Genomic DNA, 20912 nt, shown 5'->3' on the forward strand with positions numbered 1-20912 from the left:
TATAAAAAAATTATCGGCAAAATAGGAGCCCAAAAATACCGATTTCCGATTGTTATGAAAACTTGATACAGTGCCTTGCGAAAGTATTCGGCCCCCTTGAACTTTGCGACCTTTTGCCACAGGTCGCAAAAACAAGACAATGATCCAAAACATAAAGCAAAATCTACAATGGAATGGTTCAAAAATAAACATATCCAGGTGTTAGAATGGCCAAGTCAAAGTCCAGACCTGAATCCAATCGAGAATCTGTGGAAAGAACTGAAAACTGCTGTTCACAAATGCTCTCCATCCAACCTCACTGAGCTCGAGCTGTTTTGCAAGGAGGAATGGGGAAAAATTTCAGTCTCTCGATGTGCAAAACTGATAGAGACATACCCCAAGCGACTTACAGCTGTAATCGCAGCAAAAGGTGGCGCTACAAAGTATTAACTTAAGGGGGCTGAATAATTTTGCACGCCCAATTTTTCAGTTTTTGATTTGTTAAAAAAGTTTGAAACATCCAATAAATGTCGTTCCACTTCATGATTGTGTCCCACTTGTTGTTGATTCTTCACAAAAAATACAGTTTTATATCTTTATGTTTGAAGCCTGAAATGTGGCAAAAGGTCGCAAAGTTCAAGGGGGCCAAATACTTTCGCAAGGCACTGTATCTGCCCTAATTAATCGGCCATTCCGATTAATTGGTCGACCTCTACTACTGAGATCCATAAAAAATACCCTTCTTGTAAGAATGAATATGAACAAATGAATTAATTGAATTCACGTTCATATTTACAAGAGATGTGAGGATGGCTCATTTTATGAGAACACTATCCCCTGTGACCCCCCAGCCCTTACCTGAGGGCAACTTAACTTTTCAAGTGGACTCTCCACGCGAGGTAGGGTGGACAGTAGCATGCCGTGGGGGGTCTGAGGGCGCTGGGGGGGCAGCGGGGGCAGGGCTGACGCCGTCTGCTGGAAGTTGTTGATCACACATGTCACCTGGTAGAGAGAGGTGGAGATTGAAAGGATGGATGGAAAGAGAGAAGGGGTAGGGAGAGATGGAAAGAGAGAGTAGAAGAGAGAGAGAGAGAAAGAGAGAGAGAGAGAGAGAGAGAGAGAGAGAGAGAGACAGAGAGAGAGAGAGAAAGAGAGAGAGAGAAGAGAGAAGAGAGAGAGAGAGAGAGAGAGAGAGAGAGAGAGAGAGAAACTGTAAAAATGTGCTGCTGAAGACAAGTTATTTAAAGTGATGTAAATTGAAACATTGCAGCTCTAACTTGAAACTGAATGGGTAATTTCCCCATCCCCACCACTACCCCTACCCCCATCTAGCCCTCGTCCCCACCACTACTCCCACCACTACCCCTACCCCCATCTAGCCCTCGTCCCCACCACTACTCCCACCACTACCCCTACCCCCATCTAGCCCTCGTCCCCACCACTACTCCCACCACTACCCCTACCCCCATCTAGCCCTCGTCCCCACCACTACTCCCACCACTACCCCTACCCCCATCTAGCCCTCGTCCCCACCTCTACTCCCACCACTACTCCTACCCCCATCTAGTCCTCATCCCCACCACTACTCCCATCTAGCCCTCATCCCCACCTCTACTCACACCACTACCCCTACTCCCATCTAGTCCTCATCCCCACCTCTACTCCCACCACTACTCCTACCCCCATCTAGTCCTCATCCCCACCCCTACCCCCATCTAGCCCTCGTCCCCACCACTACTCCCACCACTACCCCTACCCCCATCTAGCCCTCGTCCACACCTCTACTCCCACCACTACTCCTACCCCCATCTAGTCCTCATCCCCACCACTACTCCCATCTAGCCCTCATCCCCACCTCTACTCCCACCACTACCCCTACTCCCATCTAGCCCTCATCCCCACCTCTACTCCCACCACTACTCCTACCCCCATCTAGTCCTCATCCCCACCACTACACCCATCTAGCCCTCATCCCCACCACTACTCCCACCACTACCCCTACTCCCATCTAGCCCTCATCCCCACCTCTACTCCCACCACTACTCCTACCCCCATCTAGCCCTCATCCCACCTCTACTCCCACCACTACTCCTACCCCCATCTAGTCCTCATCCCCACCACTACTCCCATCTAGCCCTCATCCCCACCTCTACTCCCACCACTACCCCTACTCCCATCTAGCCCTCATCCCCACCTCTACTCCCACCACTACTCCTACCCCCATCTAGTCCTCATCCCCACCACTACACCCATCTAGCCCTCATCCCCACCACTACTCCCACCACTACCCCTACTCCCATCTAGCCCTCATCCCCACCTCTACTCTCACCACTACTCCTACCCCCATCTAGTCCTCATCCCCACCACTACTCCCACCACTACCCCCATCTAGCCCTCAACCCCACCACTACTCCCACCACTACCCCTACTCCCATCTAGCCCTCATCCCCACCTCTACTCTCACCACTACTCCTACCCCCATCTAGTCCTCATCCCCACCACTACTCCCACCACTACCCCCATCTAGCCCTCAACCCCACCACTACTCCCACCACTACCCCTACTCCCATCTAGTCCTCATCCCCACCTCTACTCCCACCACTACTCCTACCCCCATCTAGTCCTCATCCCCACCCCTACCCCCATCTAGCCCTCGTCCCCACCACTACTCCCACCACTACCCCTACCCCCATCTAGCCCTCGTCCCCACCTCTACTCCCACCACTACTCCTACCCCCATCTAGTCCTCATCCCCACCACTACTCCCATCTAGCCCTCATCCCCACCTCTACTCCCACCACTACCCCTACTCCCATCTAGTCCTCATCCCCACCTCTACTCCCACCACTACTCCTACCCCCATCTAGTCCTCATCCCCACCCCTACCCCCATCTAGCCCTCGTCCCCACCACTACTCCCACCACTACCCCTACTCCCATCTAGCCCTCATCCCCACCTTTACTCTCACCACTACTCCTACCCCCATCTAGTCCTCATCCCCACCACTACTCCCATCTAGCCCTCATCCCCACCTCTACTCCCACCACTACCCCTACTCCCATCTAGCCCTCATCCCCACCTCTACTCCCACCACTACTCCTACCCCCATCTAGTCCTCATCCCCACCCCTACCCCCATCTAGCCCTCGTCCCCACCACTACTCCCACCACTACCCCTACTCCCATCTAGCCCTCATCCCCACCTCTACTCCCACCACTACTCCTACCCCCATCTAGTCCTCATCCCCACCACTACTCCCACCACTACCCCTACCCCCATCTAGCCCTCATCCCCACCTCTACTCCCACCACTACTCCTACCCCCATTTAGTCCTCATCCCCACCACTACCCCTACTCCCATCTAGCCCTCATCCCCACCTCTACTCCCACCACTACTCCTACCCCCATCTAGCCCTCATCCCACCTCTACTCCCACCACTACTCCTACCCCCATCTAGTCCTCATCCCCACCACTACTCCCATCTAGCCCTCATCCCCACCTCTACTCCCACCACTACCCCTACTCCCATCTAGCCCTCATCCCCACCTCTACTCCCACCACTACTCCTACCCCTATCTAGTCCTCATCCCCACCACTACACCCATCTAGCCCTCATCCCCACCACTACTCCCACCACTACCCCTACTCCCATCTAGCCCTCATCCCCACCTCTACTCTCACCACTACTCCTACCCCCATCTAGTCCTCATCCCCACCACTACTCCCACCACTACCCCCATCTAGCCCTCAACCCCACCACTACTCCCACCACTACCCCTACTCCCATCTAGCCCTCATCCCCACCTCTACTCCCACCACTACTCCTATCCCCATCTCGCCCTCAACCCCACCTCTACCCCTAGCCCCATCTAGCCCTCATCTCAACCACTACCCCTACCCCCATCAAGCCCTCAGGTCGTAGTAACTAGTAACCAGAAGGTTGCAAGTTCAAATCCCCGAGCTGACAAGGTACAAATCTGTCATTCTGCCCCTGAACAGGCAGTTAACCCACTGTTCCTAGGCCGTCATTGAAAATAAGAATTTGTTCTTAACTGACTTGCCTAGTTAAATGAAGGTAAAATTAAATAAAAATAAAAATCCCCACCTCTACTCCCACCACTGCCCTCATCCCCACCTCTACTCCTACCCCCTCTAGCCCTTACCCCTAGCCCTCATCACTACCCATCTCCCCATCTAGCCCTCATCACTACCCCTACCCCCATCTCCCCACCTGGCCCTCATCACTACCCCATCTCCCCATCTAGCCCTCATCACTACCCCTACCCCCATCTCCCCATCTGGCCCTCATCACTACCCCATCTCCCCATCTAGCCCTCATCACTACCCCTAACCTCATCTCCCCATCCCCACCCCTACAACTACCCATCTCCCCATCTAGCCTCCTTCCCTCATCCCCACCACTACCCCATCTAGCCCTCATCCCCACCTCTACTCCCCCAGTCCCCACACAAGGAAGATAGCGATGGCCCCTCCAGTCAGGTATCCAACCAGGATGTTCATCTCCCCACCCCCTACTCCCCAGTCCCCTCACCAGGAAGGCAGCGATGGCCCCTCCAGTCAGGTATCCAACCAGGATGTTCATCTCCCCACCCCCTACTCCCCAGTCCCCTCACCAGGAAGGCAGCGATGGCCCCTCCGGTCAGGTATCCAACCAGGACGTTACCCACCCCTACACTCCACCTTACACCCACCCCACCCCCCTACTCCCCAGTCCCCTCACCAGGAAGGCAGCGATGGCCCCTCCGGTCAGGTATCCAACCAGGACGTTACCCACCCCTACACGCCACCTTACACCCACTTCTACCACCCCCCTACTCCCCAGTCCCCTCACCAGGAAGGCAGCGATGGCCCCTCCGGTCAGGTATCCAGCCAGGACGTCACCCCAATGGTTCCTGTACTCCGTGACCCTCACCACCCCCACCAGCACAGCCAGGGACAGGAGGGTCAGACACAGGGTGGGCTTGGTCAGCCGAGTGCCCTTTGTACGGAACACCAGCGTCACGTACATCTGAAACACACACTCATTTAAAAGCTACTCTGCAGACACACACACACACAGAGGTGGAGGTTAAGATGCAAGCAGAGCTATACATTCTAGATATACAGTACCTCCACAGAAGCACACACAGAGCTATACATTCTAGATATACAGTAACTCCACAGAAGCACACACAGAGCTATACATTCTAGATACACAGTACCTCCACAGAAGCACATCCGGCCAGACAAGGTGGGCCATGTTTTTCACCTGTTTTGTGTTTACCCTTTCTTACAGACCAGGCTCCCAGAACGCGAAGGCAGACGCATTGTCCCAGCTGTATGACACAGAGGAGCGGCCCCTGGATCCCACTCCCATACTCCCCGCCTCCTGCCTGGTGGCGCCGGTAGTGTGCGAGCTGGACACGGACATTGAGCAGGCGTTACGTGCAGAGCCCGCTTCCATCCAGTGTCCCGCTGGGCGTCTGTACGTTCCGTCTGCTGTCCGTGACCGGTTGATCTATTGGGCCACACGTCACCCTCCTCTGGTCATCCTGGGATCGGTCGGACAGTGCGCTGTTTGAGCGGGAGGTACTGGTGGCCTACCTTGGCTAAGGACGTGAGGGTTTATGTTTACTCCTGCTCGGTGTGCGCCCAGTGTAAGGCTCCTAGGCACCTGCCCAGAGGTAAGCTACACCCCTTACCTGTTCCACAGCGGCCTTGGTCACACCTGTCGGTGGATTTTCTTACTGACCTTCCACTTTCACAGGGTAACACCGTGATCCTGGTCGTTGTGGATCGTTTCTCTATGTCCTGTCGTCTCCTCCCTCTGCCCGGTCTCACTACGGCCCTACAGACTGCGGAGCACTACGGGGTGCCTGAGGATATAGTGTCTGATCGGGGTACCCAGTTCACGTCTAGGGTCTGGAAGGCGTTCATGGAACGTCTGGGGGTCTTGATCAGCCTTACTTCAGGGTTTCACCTCGAGAGTAATGGGCAGGTGGAGAGAGTGAACTAGGATGTGGGCAGGTTTCTGTGGTCCTATTGCCAGTTCCGGCCGGGGGAGTGTGTGGAGTTCGTGCCCTGGGCCGAGATGGCACAGAATTCGCTCCACCACTCCTCCACTAACATCTCTTCCTTCCAGTGCGTACTGGGCAACCAGCAGGTTCTGGCGCCTTGGCATCAGGGTCAGACCGAGGTTCCTGCGGTGGACTACTGGTTCAGGCGCGCGGAGGAGACATGGGAAGCCATCCGTGTCCACCTTCAGCAGGCCGTGACACGCCAGAAGGTTACTGCAGATCGCCACCGCAGTGAGACCCCGGTGTTTGTACCGGGGGACCGGTTCTGGCTCTTGACCCAAAACCTGCCCCTCCGCCTGCCCTGCCGGAAGCTGGGTCCGCGGTTTGTGGGGCCATTTAAAGTCCTGAGGAGAATGAACAAGGTTTGTTATAGGTTACAGCTTCCACCTGATTACCGTATGAACCCCTCGTTCCATGTGTCTCTCCTCAGGCCGGTGGTGGCTGGCCTGCTCCAGGAGTTTGAGGTGCGGGAGATTCCTCCGCCCCTTCTGGACATCGGGGGCCGTGGCGTACTCCATTCGCTCCATACTGGATTCGAGGCGCCAGGCCTTCAGTATCTCGTGGAGTGGGAGGGGTACGGTCTGGAGGAGAGGTGCTGGGTTCCGGTCGAGGACGTGTTGGACCAATCTATGCTGCAGGAGTTCCACCGTCTACGTCCGGATCGCCCTGCGCCTCGCCCTCCGGGTCGTCCCCGAGGCCGGTGTCGACACGCTGCTGGAGCCGCGCATCAGGGGGTGGTTACTGTCACGACTTCGGCCGAACTTGGTCCCTCTCCTTGTTCGGGCGGCGTTCGTTGTCGCCGACCTTCTAGCCATCGCTGATCCTCTTTTAATTTTCCTTTGGTTTTGTCTTGTATCACACCTGGTTCCAATCCCATTCATTACATGTGTGTATTTAACCCTCTGTTCCCCCTCATTGTCCTTGCCGGTGATTGTTTGTTTGTAAGCTTTGTGCAAGATATGTTCTGGTGTGCGACGGGTTTTGTACCCACTTGTATTATTTAGTATATTTTGGTTTTTGAGCACTTATTATACCAAGTTCGATCTCCTGCACCTGACTTCCCTGCCACCAGCACGCACTCTTACACAGTACCTCCACAGCAGCACACACAGAGATATACATTCTAGATATACAGTGCCTGCACATAAGCAGACAGAGCTATAGAGTCTAGATATACAGTACCTCCACAGAAGCACACACAGAGATATACATTCTAGATATACAGTGCCTGCACATAAGCAGACAGAGCTATAGAGTCTAGATATACAGCACCGCCACAGAAGCACACACAGAGTTATAAAGTCTAAATATACAGTACCTCCACAGCAGCACACACAGAGATATACATTCTAGATATACAGTGCCTGCACATAAGCAGACAGAGCTATAGAGTCTAGATATACAGCACCGCCACAGAAGCACACACAGAGTTATAAAGTCTAAATATACAGTACCTCCACAGCAGCACACACAGAGATATACATTCTAGATATACAGTGCCTGCACATAAGCAGACAGAGCTATAGAGTCTAGATATACAGCACCGCCACAGAAGCACACACAGAGTTATAAAGTCTAAATATACAGTACCTCCACAGCAGCACACACAGAGATATACATTCTAGATATACAGTGCCTGCACATAAGCAGACAGAGCTATAGAGTCTAGATATACAGCACCGCCACAGAAGCACACACAGAGTTATAAAGTCTAAATATACAGTACCTCCACAGCAGCACACACAGAGATATACATTCTAGATATACAGTGCCTGCACATAAGCAGACAGAGCTATAGAGTCTAGATATACAGCACCGCCACAGAAGCACACACAGAGATATAAATTCTAGATATACCCTCTACCTCCACTAAGCACATAGCAATGTACAGAAACATACATTCACACTTCAAAACACTGATATCAGAAAACATATCTCTATTCTTCCCGGTGTCACACTTTATTCCTTCCCCTCTAACTTCCCCCTAGTTCCTACCACTGTGTAGACAGCAGAGTAGATGCTGAGGGCCGCGTCCTTGGAGGGGAAGGACTTGCGTGCAGACGCAACCAGGTAGGGGTTCCCAGTGCAGGCGCGGCGCTCTGTGATGTACTGCATGGGGGACTGGCAGCCCAAGACTGTGTAGTTGGGGCGGCAGGCAGACAGGAAGTGAGGGGTCTGGTTTCCTGTCACCACCTGGCCTGCATTGGCGAAGATGGTGGTGGCGAAGAGGCCAAAGGAGTAGACGCCTGAGGGGGTGGAGGAGGAGAACGGGGGTGGAGGAGGAGAACGGGGGTGGAGGAGGTGGAGGGTGAGGGGAGAGGATGGGGGAGGAGAGAGAGAGGGATAGGAAGAGAGGGAGAGGAGAAGGGAGAAATAGAGAGACAGACGAGATGGCAGAGAGAGATAAAAACCCTTCATTCTATGTTGAATGACAGTAGTGAGGCAGCATGCCCAATATATTGCACAATATATTAGGACCAATATACACCAGGTTTAATATGGTCTAATGTACAGTGGGACCTATAGCCGAGGCTCACCCAGAAAGCGTACTATCCTGCGGAGGAGGGGGTTGAAGTAACAGCAGTCAGCCGTCACAATGGTCTTCTCCTGAGCCCCTCCGCTTTCACAAAGAACGTTGTCACCTCTCCAATCAGAATCTACAGACAGACGAACAGACGGACGGATGGACAGACAGACAGAGAGAAAGGCAGAGAGGTTAGTGTAAAGCACTGAAAGCTATGAGCAAATCCAAACCCACTACATAAGAACGGTATCCTGTATTTGTTCACAGTATACTCAGTTCTTGTATATGGCATTATTTATGTCTAGTTTCAGGTGGGTACTGGTTTAGTGTGGAGAGGAGGTGGGTACTGGTTTAGTGTGGAGAGGAGGTGGGGACTGGTTTATTGTGGAGAGGAGGTGGGTATTGGTTTAGTGTGGAGAGGAGGGGGTACAGGTTTAGTGTTGAGAGGAGGTGGGGACTGGTTTAGTGTGGCGAGGAGGTGGGTATTGGTTTAGTGTGGAGAGGAGCTGGGTACTGGTTTGGTGTAGAGAGGAGGTGGGTACTGGTTTAGTGTGGTGGGGAGGTGGAAACTGGTCTACTGTTAGAGATATAACTACTGTATAGAGATATAACAACTGTATAGAGATATAACTACTGCATAGAGATATAACAACTGTATAGAGATATAACTACTGCATAGAGACATAACTACTGTATATCGATATAACTACTGTTAGAGATATAACTACTGTATAGAGATATAACTACTGTTAGAGATACACTATAACTACTGTATAGAGATATAACTACTGTATAGAGATATAACTACTGTTAGAGATACACTATAACTACTGTATAGAGATATAACTACTGTTAGAAATATAACTACTGTTAGCGATATAACTACTGTTAGAGATACACTATAACTACTGTATAGAGATATAACTACTGTTAGAGATACACTATAACTACTGTATATAGATATAACTACTGTTAGATATATAACTACTGTATAGAGATATAACTACTGTTAGAAATATAACTACTGTTAGAGATACACTATAACTACTGTATAGAGATATAACTACTGTTAGAGATACACTATAACTACTGTATATACATATAACTACTGTTAGAGATACACTATAACTACTGTATATAGATATAACTACTGTTAGATATATAACTACTGTATAGAGATATAACTACTGTTAGAAATATAACTACTGTTAGAGATACACTATAACTACTGTATAGATATATAACTACTGTTAGAGATACACTATAACTACTGTATATACATATAACTACTGTTAGATATATAACTACTGTATAGAGATATAACTACTGTTAGAAATATAACTACTGTTAGAGATACACTATAACTACTGTATAGAGATATAACTACTGCATAGAGATACACTATAACTACTGTATAGCGATATAACTCCTGTATAGAGATATAACTACTGTTAGAGATATAACTACTGTATAGAGATATAACTACTGTATAGAGATACACTATAACTACTGTATATAGATATAACTACTGTATAGAGATACACTATAACTACCGTTAGAGATATAACTACTGTATATAGATATAACTACTGTATAGAGATATAACTACTGTTAGAGATACACTATAACTACTGTATAGAGATATAACTACTGTATAGAGATATAACTACTGTTAGAGATACACTATAACTACTGTATAGAGATATAACTACTGTTAGAAATATAACTACTGTTAGCGATATAACTACTGTTAGAGATACACTATAACTACTGTATAGAGATATAACTACTGTTAGAGATACACTATAACTACTGTATATAGATATAACTACTGTTAGATATATAACTACTGTATAGAGATATAACTACTGTTAGAAATATAACTACTGTTAGAGATACACTATAACTACTGTATAGAGATATAACTACTGTTAGAGATACACTATAACTACTGTATATACATATAACTACTGTTAGAGATACACTATAACTACTGTATATAGATATAACTACTGTTAGATATATAACTACTGTATAGAGATATAACTACTGTTAGAAATATAACTACTGTTAGAGATACACTATAACTACTGTATAGAGATATAACTACTGTTAGAGATACACTATAACTACTGTATATACATATAACTACTGTTAGATATATAACTACTGTATAGAGATATAACTACTGTTAGAAATATAACTACTGTTAGAGATACACTATAACTACTGTATAGAGATATAACTACTGCATAGAGATACACTATAACTACTGTATAGCGATATAACTCCTGTATAGAGATATAACTACTGTTAGAGATATAACTACTGTATAGAGATATAACTACTGTATAGAGATACACTATAACTACTGTATATAGATATAACTACTGTATAGAGATACACTATAACTACCGTTAGAGATATAACTACTGTATATAGATATAACTACTGTATAGAGATACACTATAACTACCGTTAGAGATATAACTACTGTTAGAGATACACTATAACTACTGTATAGAGATATAACTACTGTTAGAGATACACTATAACTACTGTATATAGATATAACTACTGTTAGATATATAACTACTGTATAGAGATATAACTACTGTTAGAAATATAACTACTGTTAGAGATACACTATAACTACTGTATAGAGATATAACTACTGTTAGAGATACACTATAACTACTGTATATACATATAACTACTGTTAGATATATAACTACTGTATAGAGATATAACTACTGTTAGAAATATAACTACTGTTAGAGATACACTATAACTACTGTATAGAGACATAACTACTGCATAGAGATACACTATAACTACTGTATAGCGATATAACTCCTGTATAGAGATATAACTACTGTTAGAGATATAACTACTGTATAGAGATATAACTACTGTATAGAGATATAACTACTGTATATAGATATAACTACTGTATATAGATATAACTACAGTATAGAGATATAACTACTGTATAGCGATATAACTACTGCATAGAGATAACTACTGTATATAGATATAACTACTGTATATAGATATAACTACTGTATAGAGATATAACTACTGTATAGCGATATAACTACTGCATAGAGATAACTACTGTATATAGATATAACTACTGTTAGAGATATAACTACTGTATATAGATATAACTACTGTTAGAGACATAACTACTGTACAGAGATATAACTACTGTATAGAGATATAACTACTTTATATATATATATATATAACTACTGCATAGAGATATAACTACTGTATATAGATATAACTACTGTATAGAGATATAACTACTGTTAGAGATATAACTACTGTTAGAGATATAACTACTGTATATAGATATAACTACTGTTAGAGATATAACTACTGTATAGAGATATAACTACTGTATAGAGATATAACTACTGTATAGAGATATAACTACTGTTAGAGATATAACTACTGTATAAATATATAACTACCGTTAGAGATATAACTACTGTATATAGATATAACTACTGTATAGAGATATAACTACTGTTAGAGATATAACTACTGTACAGAGACATAACTACTGTTAGAGATATAACTACTGTATAGAGATATAACTACTGTATAGAGATATAACTACTGTTAGAGATACACTATAACTACTGTATAGAGATATAACTACTGTTAGAAATATAACTACTGTTAGCGATATAACTACTGTTAGAGATACACTATAACTACTGTATAGAGATATAACTACTGTTAGAGATACACTATAACTACTGTATATAGATATAACTACTGTTAGATATATAACTACTGTATAGAGATATAACTACTGTTAGAAATATAACTACTGTTAGAGATAAACTATAACTACTGTATAGAGATATAACTACTGTTAGAGATACACTATAACTACTGTATATACATATAACTACTGTTAGAGATACACTATAACTACTGTATATAGATATAACTACTGTTAGATATATAACTACTGTATAGAGATATAACTACTGTTAGAAATATAACTACTGTTAGAGATACACTATAACTACTGTATAGAGATATAACTACTGTTAGAGATACACTATAACTACTGTATATACATATAACTACTGTTAGATATATAACTACTGTATAGAGATATAACTACTGTTAGAAATATAACTACTGTTAGAGATACACTATAACTACTGTATAGAGATATAACTACTGCATAGAGATACACTATAACTACTGTATAGCGATATAACTCCTGTATAGAGATATAACTACTGTTAGAGATATAACTACTGTATAGAGATATAACTACTGTATAGAGATACACTATAACTACTGTATATAGATATAACTACTGTATAGAGATACACTATAACTACCGTTAGAGATATAACTACTGTATATAGATATAACTACTGTATAGAGATACACTATAACTACCGTTAGAGATATAACTACTGTTAGAGATACACTATAACTACTGTATAGAGATATAACTACTGTTAGAGATACACTATAACTACTGTATATAGATATAACTACTGTTAGATATATAACTACTGTATAGAGATATAACTACTGTTAGAAATATAACTACTGTTAGAGATACACTATAACTACTGTATAGAGATATAACTACTGTTAGAGATACACTATAACTACTGTATATACATATAACTACTGTTAGATATATAACTACTGTATAGAGATATAACTACTGTTAGAAATATAACTACTGCATAGAGATACACTATAACTACTGTATAGCGATATAACTCCTGTATAGAGATATAACTACTGTTAGAGATATAACTACTGTATAGAGATATAACTACTGTATAGAGATATAACTACTGTATATAGATATAACTACTGTATATAGATATAACTACAGTATAGAGATATAACTACTGTATAGCGATATAACTACTGCATAGAGATAACTACTGTATATAGATATAACTACTGTATATAGATATAACTACTGTATAGAGATATAACTACTGTATAGCGATATAACTACTGCATAGAGATAACTACTGTATATAGATATAACTACTGTTAGAGATATAACTACTGTATATAGATATAACTACTGTTAGAGACATAACTACTGTACAGAGATATAACTACTGTATAGAGATATAACTACTTTATATATATATATATATATAACTACTGCATAGAGATATAACTACTGTATATAGATATAACTACTGTATAGAGATATAACTACTGTTAGAGATATAACTACTGTTAGAGATATAACTACTGTATATAGATATAACTACTGTTAGAGATATAACTACTGTATAGAGATATAACTACTGTATAGAGATATAACTACTGTATAGAGATATAACTACTGTTAGAGATATAACTACTGTATAAATATATAACTACCGTTAGAGATATAACTACTGTATATAGATATAACTACTGTATAGAGATATAACTACTGTTAGAGATATAACTACTGTACAGAGACATAACTACTGTTAGAGATATAACTACTGTTAGAGATATAACTACTGTATAGAGATATAACTACTGTATAGAAATGCAACTACTGTATAGAGATATAACTACTGAATAGAGATATAACTACTGAATAGAGATGCAACTACCGTTAGAGATATAACTACTGTTAGAGAAACACTATAACTACTGTATAGAGATATAACTACTGTTAGAGATATAACTACTGTATAGAGATGCAACTACTGTATATAGATATAACTACCGTTAGAGATATAACTACTGTATAGAGATATAACTACTGTATAGAGATGCAACTACCGTTAGAGATATAACTACTGTACAGAGATATAACTTCTGCATAGAGATATAACTACTGTTAGAGATATAACTACTGTATAGAGATATAACTACTGTATATATATATATAACTGCTGCATAGAGATATAACTACTGTATATAGATAAAACTACTGTATAGAGATATAACTACTGCATAGAGATATAACTACTGTACAGAGATATAACTTCTGCATAGAGATATAACTACTGTATATAGATATAACTACTGTATAGAGATATAACTACTGTTAGAGATATAACTACTGTATATAGATATAACTGCCGTTAGAGATATAACTACTGTTAGAGATATAACTACTGTATATAGACATAACTACTGTATAGAGATATAACTACTGTTAGAGATATAACTACTGTACAGAGACATAACTACTGTTAGAGATATAACTACTGTATAGAGATATAACTACTGTATAGAAATGCAACTACTGTATAGAGATATAACTACTGTTAGAGAAACACTATAACTACTGTATAGAGATATAACTACTGTATAGAGATATAACTACTGTATAGAGATGCAACTACTGTATATAGATATAACTACTGTTAGAGATATAACTACTGTATAGAGATATAACTACTGTATAGAGATGCAACTACCGTTAGAGATATAACTACTGTACAGAGATATAACTTCTGCATAGAGATATAACTACTGTTAGAGATATAACTACTGTATAGAGATATAACTACTGTATATATATATAACTGCTGCATAGAGATATAACTACTGTATAGAGATATAACTACTGTATATATATATATAACTACTGTATAGAGATATAACTACTGTTAGAGATATAACTACTGTTAGAGATATAACTACTGTATAGAGATATAACTACTGTATAGAGATGTAACTACTGTTAGAGATATAACTACTGTACAGAGATATAACTACTGTTAGAGATATAACTACTGTACAGAGATATAACTACTGTTAGAGATATAACTACTGTTAGAGATATAACTACTGTACAGAGATATAACTACTGTTAGAGGTATAACTACTGTATAGAGATATCTAGTTCTATTGATAGTTCTATATACATTGATACTGCTGCTTAACACAGCGGACAAGATTTACCATGTGACATGGTTGTAAACTGTTTTTCTGGCTGAGAAGACGTCATTAGCTAACCAGATTACAACCACGTAGACATTGTTTTACTGTTTGCAAAAATAAAAGGGTGTAAAAAACATCCTTTTATAACCAGTAAACAACCTGACCAGAACATCAGGAAAACGTTGTCACAGTACATCCAGTTTTGCCCCACTGGCATTTACAACAGCCATGGTTCAGCAGGGTTATGCCTTCCCAATAGTACCCATGTATAGTAACGACCAAAAGTAGTCTTAAACGGGTCTGTGTCCCAAATGGCACCCTATTCCATGCATAGTGCACTACTTTTGACCAGGGTCCATGGGGTTCTGGTTAAAAGTAGTGCACTATAGGATAATAGGTTGCCATGTGGGATGCAAACGATGCTATTCATATGCATGGTCTCTGTCCCTACGGGTGCTGAGCTCTGAAGATGACTCAACCACATCACAGGCTAACGCTAATACTGTCTCCTCTCATTCCCCTTCACTCTACACAGGCCTGAGGGCCCCGCTGAGGGCTCAGATGTTAGCGTACACTCCGAGAAACAGGGTTCCAAAAGGGTTCTTCGGCCGTCCCCATAGGATCATATTTTGGGGTTCCAGGAAGAACGCCTTTCCACAGAAGGTTCTACATGGAACCCAAAAGGGTTCTCCCGTTGAGACAGCCACAGAAACCCTTTTTTCTAAGATTGTAAGTACGTGCGGGTGTGTGTGTGTGTGTGTGTGTGTGTGTGTGTGTGTGTGTGTGTGTGTGTGTGTGTGTGTGTGTGTGTGTGTGTGTGTGTGTGTGTGTGTGTGTGTGTGTGTGTGTGTGTGTGTGTGTGTGTGTCTGTGTGCGTGCGTGCGTGCGTGCGTCTGTTTACCGCTCCATAGCCCGAGAAGGGCCATGTAGTGGCAGAAATCTAGGTCTGGGTCTTCTAATCATCTGTCAGAGTGTGAGAGTCACACTTGAAGGCTTGGCTGTCTTGAATAGCAGAGGAGAAGTGAGGAGAGGAGACGGGAGGAGAGGAGGAGGAGATGTGTAGGGCTTTGTAGGATCCTTGATCCTTCCCTTGTGATGTCAGACTATCTGAAGTAATGTGAAGGCTGTGCAAGAGCAGAACAATGTTTTTCAAATAGAAGGAACAGTATCTAGCATCAGAGAATACTCTTTTCAGGGATTCCCAAACTCTTTAGATACATTTTTCAAAAGCCTGGATGAATGCTGAAGTTCAATTTAAATCTTATTACATACTGATCTAAACACATAATCTTCCATGTAGAACCCTTTACACAGAGGGTTCTACATGGAACCCAAAATAGTTCTACCTGGAACCAAAAAAGGTTATTCAAAGGGTTGTCCTATGGGGACAGCCGAAGAACCCTTTTAGGGTCTAGATTGCACCTTTTTTTCTAATAGTGTTCAGTATGCGGTGAGATTTAGCTATGTAGCGTTTTAGCATCCCGCGCTCCTACCGCACCATGCATATTGCATGATCATGTACCCTACATCCTCGGTCTCTCTCTGTCACAGGGTCCTGTGATCATTGGAGGGGCTCAGCAGTATTCTGATCAGAGCTGTATGGAGGATCTAACAGGGGTTAGGGAGATAAAGGGCTTGTGTGTGAGTATGTGTGAATCTGTGTCAAAGGGGAGGTCTCTCTCTCTCTCTCTCTCTCTCTGTGTGTGTGTGTGTGTGTGTGTGTGTGTGTGTGTGATCAGATGAGTGGTTGTGTGTGTGTGTGCTACGGAGGATCTAAAGAGAAGAGGTTGAAACAGGGGTTGTGTGATCCACTGGGCTAACTCCCACTATGACCACCATAATAGAGAGTGTGTTTGCTCGGTGGGTGTGTGAGTGAGTGAGTGGTGAAGCAGGGATGTGAGGAGGTGAGTGGTGAAGCAGGGATGTGAGGAAGTGAGTGGAGAAGCAGGGATGTGAGTGGGGAAGCAGGGATGTGAGGAAGTGAGTGGAGAAGCAGGGATGTGAGTAAGTGAGTGGAGAAGCAGGGATGTGAGTAAGTGAGTGGAGAAGCAGGGATGTGAGGAAGTGAGTGGAGAAGCAGGGATGTGAGGAAGTGAGAGGTGAAGTAGGGATGTGAGGAAGTGAGCGGTGAAGTAGGGATGTGAGGAAGTGAGCGGTGAAGCAGGGATGTGAGGAAGTGAGCGGTGAAGCAGGGATGTGAGGAAGTGAGTGGGGAAGCAGGGATGTGAGGAAGTGAGCGGTGAAGTAGGGATGTGAGGAAGTGAGCGGTGAAGTAGGGATGTGAGGAAGTGAGCGGTGAAGTAGGGATGTGAGGACGTGAGCGGTGAAGCAGGGATGTGAGGAAGTGAGTGGGGAAGCAGGGATGTGAGGAAGTGAGCGGTGAAGCAGGGATGTGAGGAAGTGAGTGGGGAAGCAGGGATGTGAGGAAGTGAGCGGTGAAGTAGGGATGTGAGGAAGTGAGCGGTGAAGTAGGGATGTGAGGAAGTGAGCGGTGAAGTAGGGATGTGAGGACGTGAGTGGGGAAGCAGGGATGTGAAGAAGTGAGCGGTGAAGCAGTGATGTGAGGAAGTGAGTGGGGAAGCAGGGATGTGAGGAAGTGAGCGGTGAAGTAGGGATGTGAGGAAGCAGGGATGTGAGGAAGTGAGTGGTGAAGTAGTGATGTGACTAAGTGAGTGGGGAAGCAGGGATGTGAGGAAGTGAGCGGTGAAGTAGGGATGTGAGGAAGTGAGCGGTGAAGCAGGGATGTGAGGAAGTGAGCGGTGAAGTAGGGATGTAAGGAAGTGAGCGGTGAAGCAGGGATGTGAGGAAGTGAGCGGTGAAGCAGGGATGTGAGGAAGTGAGCGGTGAAGCAGGGATGTGAGGAAGTGAGCGGTGAAGCAGGGATGTGAGGAAGTGAACGGTGAAGCACGGATGTGAGGAAGTGAGTGGTGAAGCAGGGATGTGAGGAAGTGAGCGGGGAAGCAGGGATGTGAGGAAGTGAGCGGGGAAGTAGGGATGTGAGGAAGTGGGTGGGGAAGCAGGGATGTGAGGAAGTGAGTGGGGAAGCAGGGATGTGAGGACGTGAGCGGGGAAGTAGGGATGTGAGGAAGTGGGTGGGGAAGCAGGGATGTGAGGACAGCGGTATAACTATGGGAAACAGAGAGGTAAATGGAGAACAGCTATGGTGTAAAACCTTTTGTGAACACGGGGTCTATTTGTTTGGATGTGGAGTGGAGGTTATGTGTAATGTAATTGTGCTCTCTTGTGTGCTCCTACTCTGTTGCACTTTGAACCTTTTAATCCAAATATGGATTCTGATTCCCGACAGGGACTGGATGCACAGTTGGAGGAAAACCCTGTAACCTCAGGATCTCACCACAGGCGCGATTCTAGTGTACCGTCAAACGTCAATACAACTCAATGGAAACCCATTAGATGATGTGAGGCTTGAAATCGACCCAATATGGCAACCCTAATTAACAGAACCAACATCGCAACCCGTCTAATAATGGACTGTAATGGACTTCACACAGGCCTCACTTCAATATTAACACACACAACACATGTTAAGTGACTGAACATTCACCATGTTTGGTTCAGTGTTTGCCTCTAGGCCTAATGTTAGTGGTGATGGTTAGTGTTTAGTGTGTGTCTCTTTACAGGTGAGATACCAGTGTTCTACTACAGCAGTATAAAGGGAGGGGAAACGTTGAATCATTTATACATAATAACACATTTTAAACAGTCAGCTATGGCACATCCTCTAACCAGGAGCCTTTACATTATTAACATGTACAAGTACACACCACACACACACACACACACACACACACACACACACACACACACACACACACACACACACACACACACACACACACACACACACACACACACACACACACACACACACACACACACACACACACACATACTGTATGTGTGCGCACGTACAGTACCAGGCATACACACACAAACACACCGCTGCACAGGCCTATGGGCATGAATATGCACAGACACACACACACTGAGGTTTGCTTGCAATGTCGGGCCCTTTGTGGATTCATGTGAACTGCTGCTGCCACAATATTATCAATAGGTAAACACTCTTAAAGAGACTTAGACTGTGTCAGACATACTGGTGTCAATGAGTTTACATAACTGGCACTCACAGAGGAGTAGAACCTACAAATACTGGTATTCTGCTGTCTGTGACACTCAAAGACACCGCTGGACTCCAACGTGGAGCTTTAGATCAGAAGATGAGAAGTGAAGAGAGGACTGACAGACAGATGTGAAACACTAGTTAGAACAGATCAAATGAACCAAAGATGGACCTGCTCCTTCCTGCTGACTTTCAAGAGTAGCAGGAAGTGATGGAGGAAGGAGAGGGAGAAAGAGAGAGAGAGAGAGAGAGAGAGAGAGAAACAGAGAGAGATAGAGAGAGAGAGCAACAGAGAGAGATATATAGAGAGAGAGAGCAACAGAGAGAGAGAGAGATGAAGATGAAGAAAAATGAGGGAGGAGAGAGAAGAGAGAGAGAGAGAGAGAGAGAGAGAGAGAGAGAGAGAGAGAGAGAGGGGGGAGGGAGGGAGAGAGACAGAAAGAGAGAGAAGATGATAGATGAGGGTGACCAACGATGACTGATACTGGCTGTCTTCTCCTTCAGAGAGGATCACATTGCTGTGTTTTTCTTTGAAGTGTGTACATGTGTTTGTGTGTGTGTGTGTGTGTGTGTGTGTGTGTGTGTGTGTGTGTGTGTGTGTGTGTGTGTGTGTGTGTGTGTGTGTGTGTGTGTGTGTGTGTGTGTGTGTGTGTGTGTGTGTGAGAGAGAGAGAGAAAGAGAGAGTCTATGTGTGAACTGTGTGTGTGTGTATACTGTATCAGTGTGTGAGCGAGTGTGTGTGTGTTGGTGCTTGTGACTGCTGGTAGATCTGTCAAATCTCACGGTTGGAAAGTGGAGCAGAAGAGCTTTCTCATGTCCAACAGTGGAGCGTGTTCAGGAGTCACAGCCGTTTACAATAGAAGGGAGAATGGTGATGATGGAGAGACGAGGGGAGAGGTTAATAAGTGATATAGAGATGTTATAATGATTTAATAAGATAATGTTGATGGGCAGCGGTAGGGTTGGGCGGTATGCAGATATTCATACCGTCGTACCGTTTCTGTACCATACCGGAGCATACAGTATTACCGGAAGTGCACGCATGGGGTGCTATTTCAACCCAAATTATTATTAATTATTAATTTTAATTATTAATTTTATTAGTCTGTTTTTTTAACGCACCAAACAATTTAGGCAACAGGGACCTTGATCCAGGAAGGGATTGAATGTCTCTGCTGTAACCTATAAGCTTGATCTTGCCATGTAGCCACCTAGCTAGCTATTCAGCAAACCAAATCCAGGAAGGGATTGAATGTCTCTGCTGTAACCTAGAAGCTTGATCTT

General features: G+C 44.0%; 1 protein-coding gene across 1 annotated transcript; it reads right to left on the bottom strand.

Annotated features, from left to right (window-relative positions):
- Positions 1-837: 837 nt before the first annotated feature.
- Positions 838-8714, bottom strand: LOC135536179 (phospholipid phosphatase-related protein type 2-like; the record flags this gene model as incomplete). The annotated part of the gene is given in 5 exon segments (XM_064962558.1): positions 838-981; positions 4833-5009; positions 8053-8303; positions 8595-8669; positions 8672-8714. Coding segments are annotated over 5 exon segments (690 nt in total), but the record flags the coding sequence as incomplete, so codon positions are not given.
- Positions 8715-20912: the final 12198 nt, after the last annotated feature.

The sequence above is a fragment of the Oncorhynchus masou genome, unplaced genomic scaffold, assembly GCF_036934945.1.
Source record: "Oncorhynchus masou masou isolate Uvic2021 unplaced genomic scaffold, UVic_Omas_1.1 unplaced_scaffold_5659, whole genome shotgun sequence".
In the NCBI taxonomy this organism is placed as follows: domain Eukaryota; kingdom Metazoa; phylum Chordata; class Actinopteri; order Salmoniformes; family Salmonidae; genus Oncorhynchus; species Oncorhynchus masou.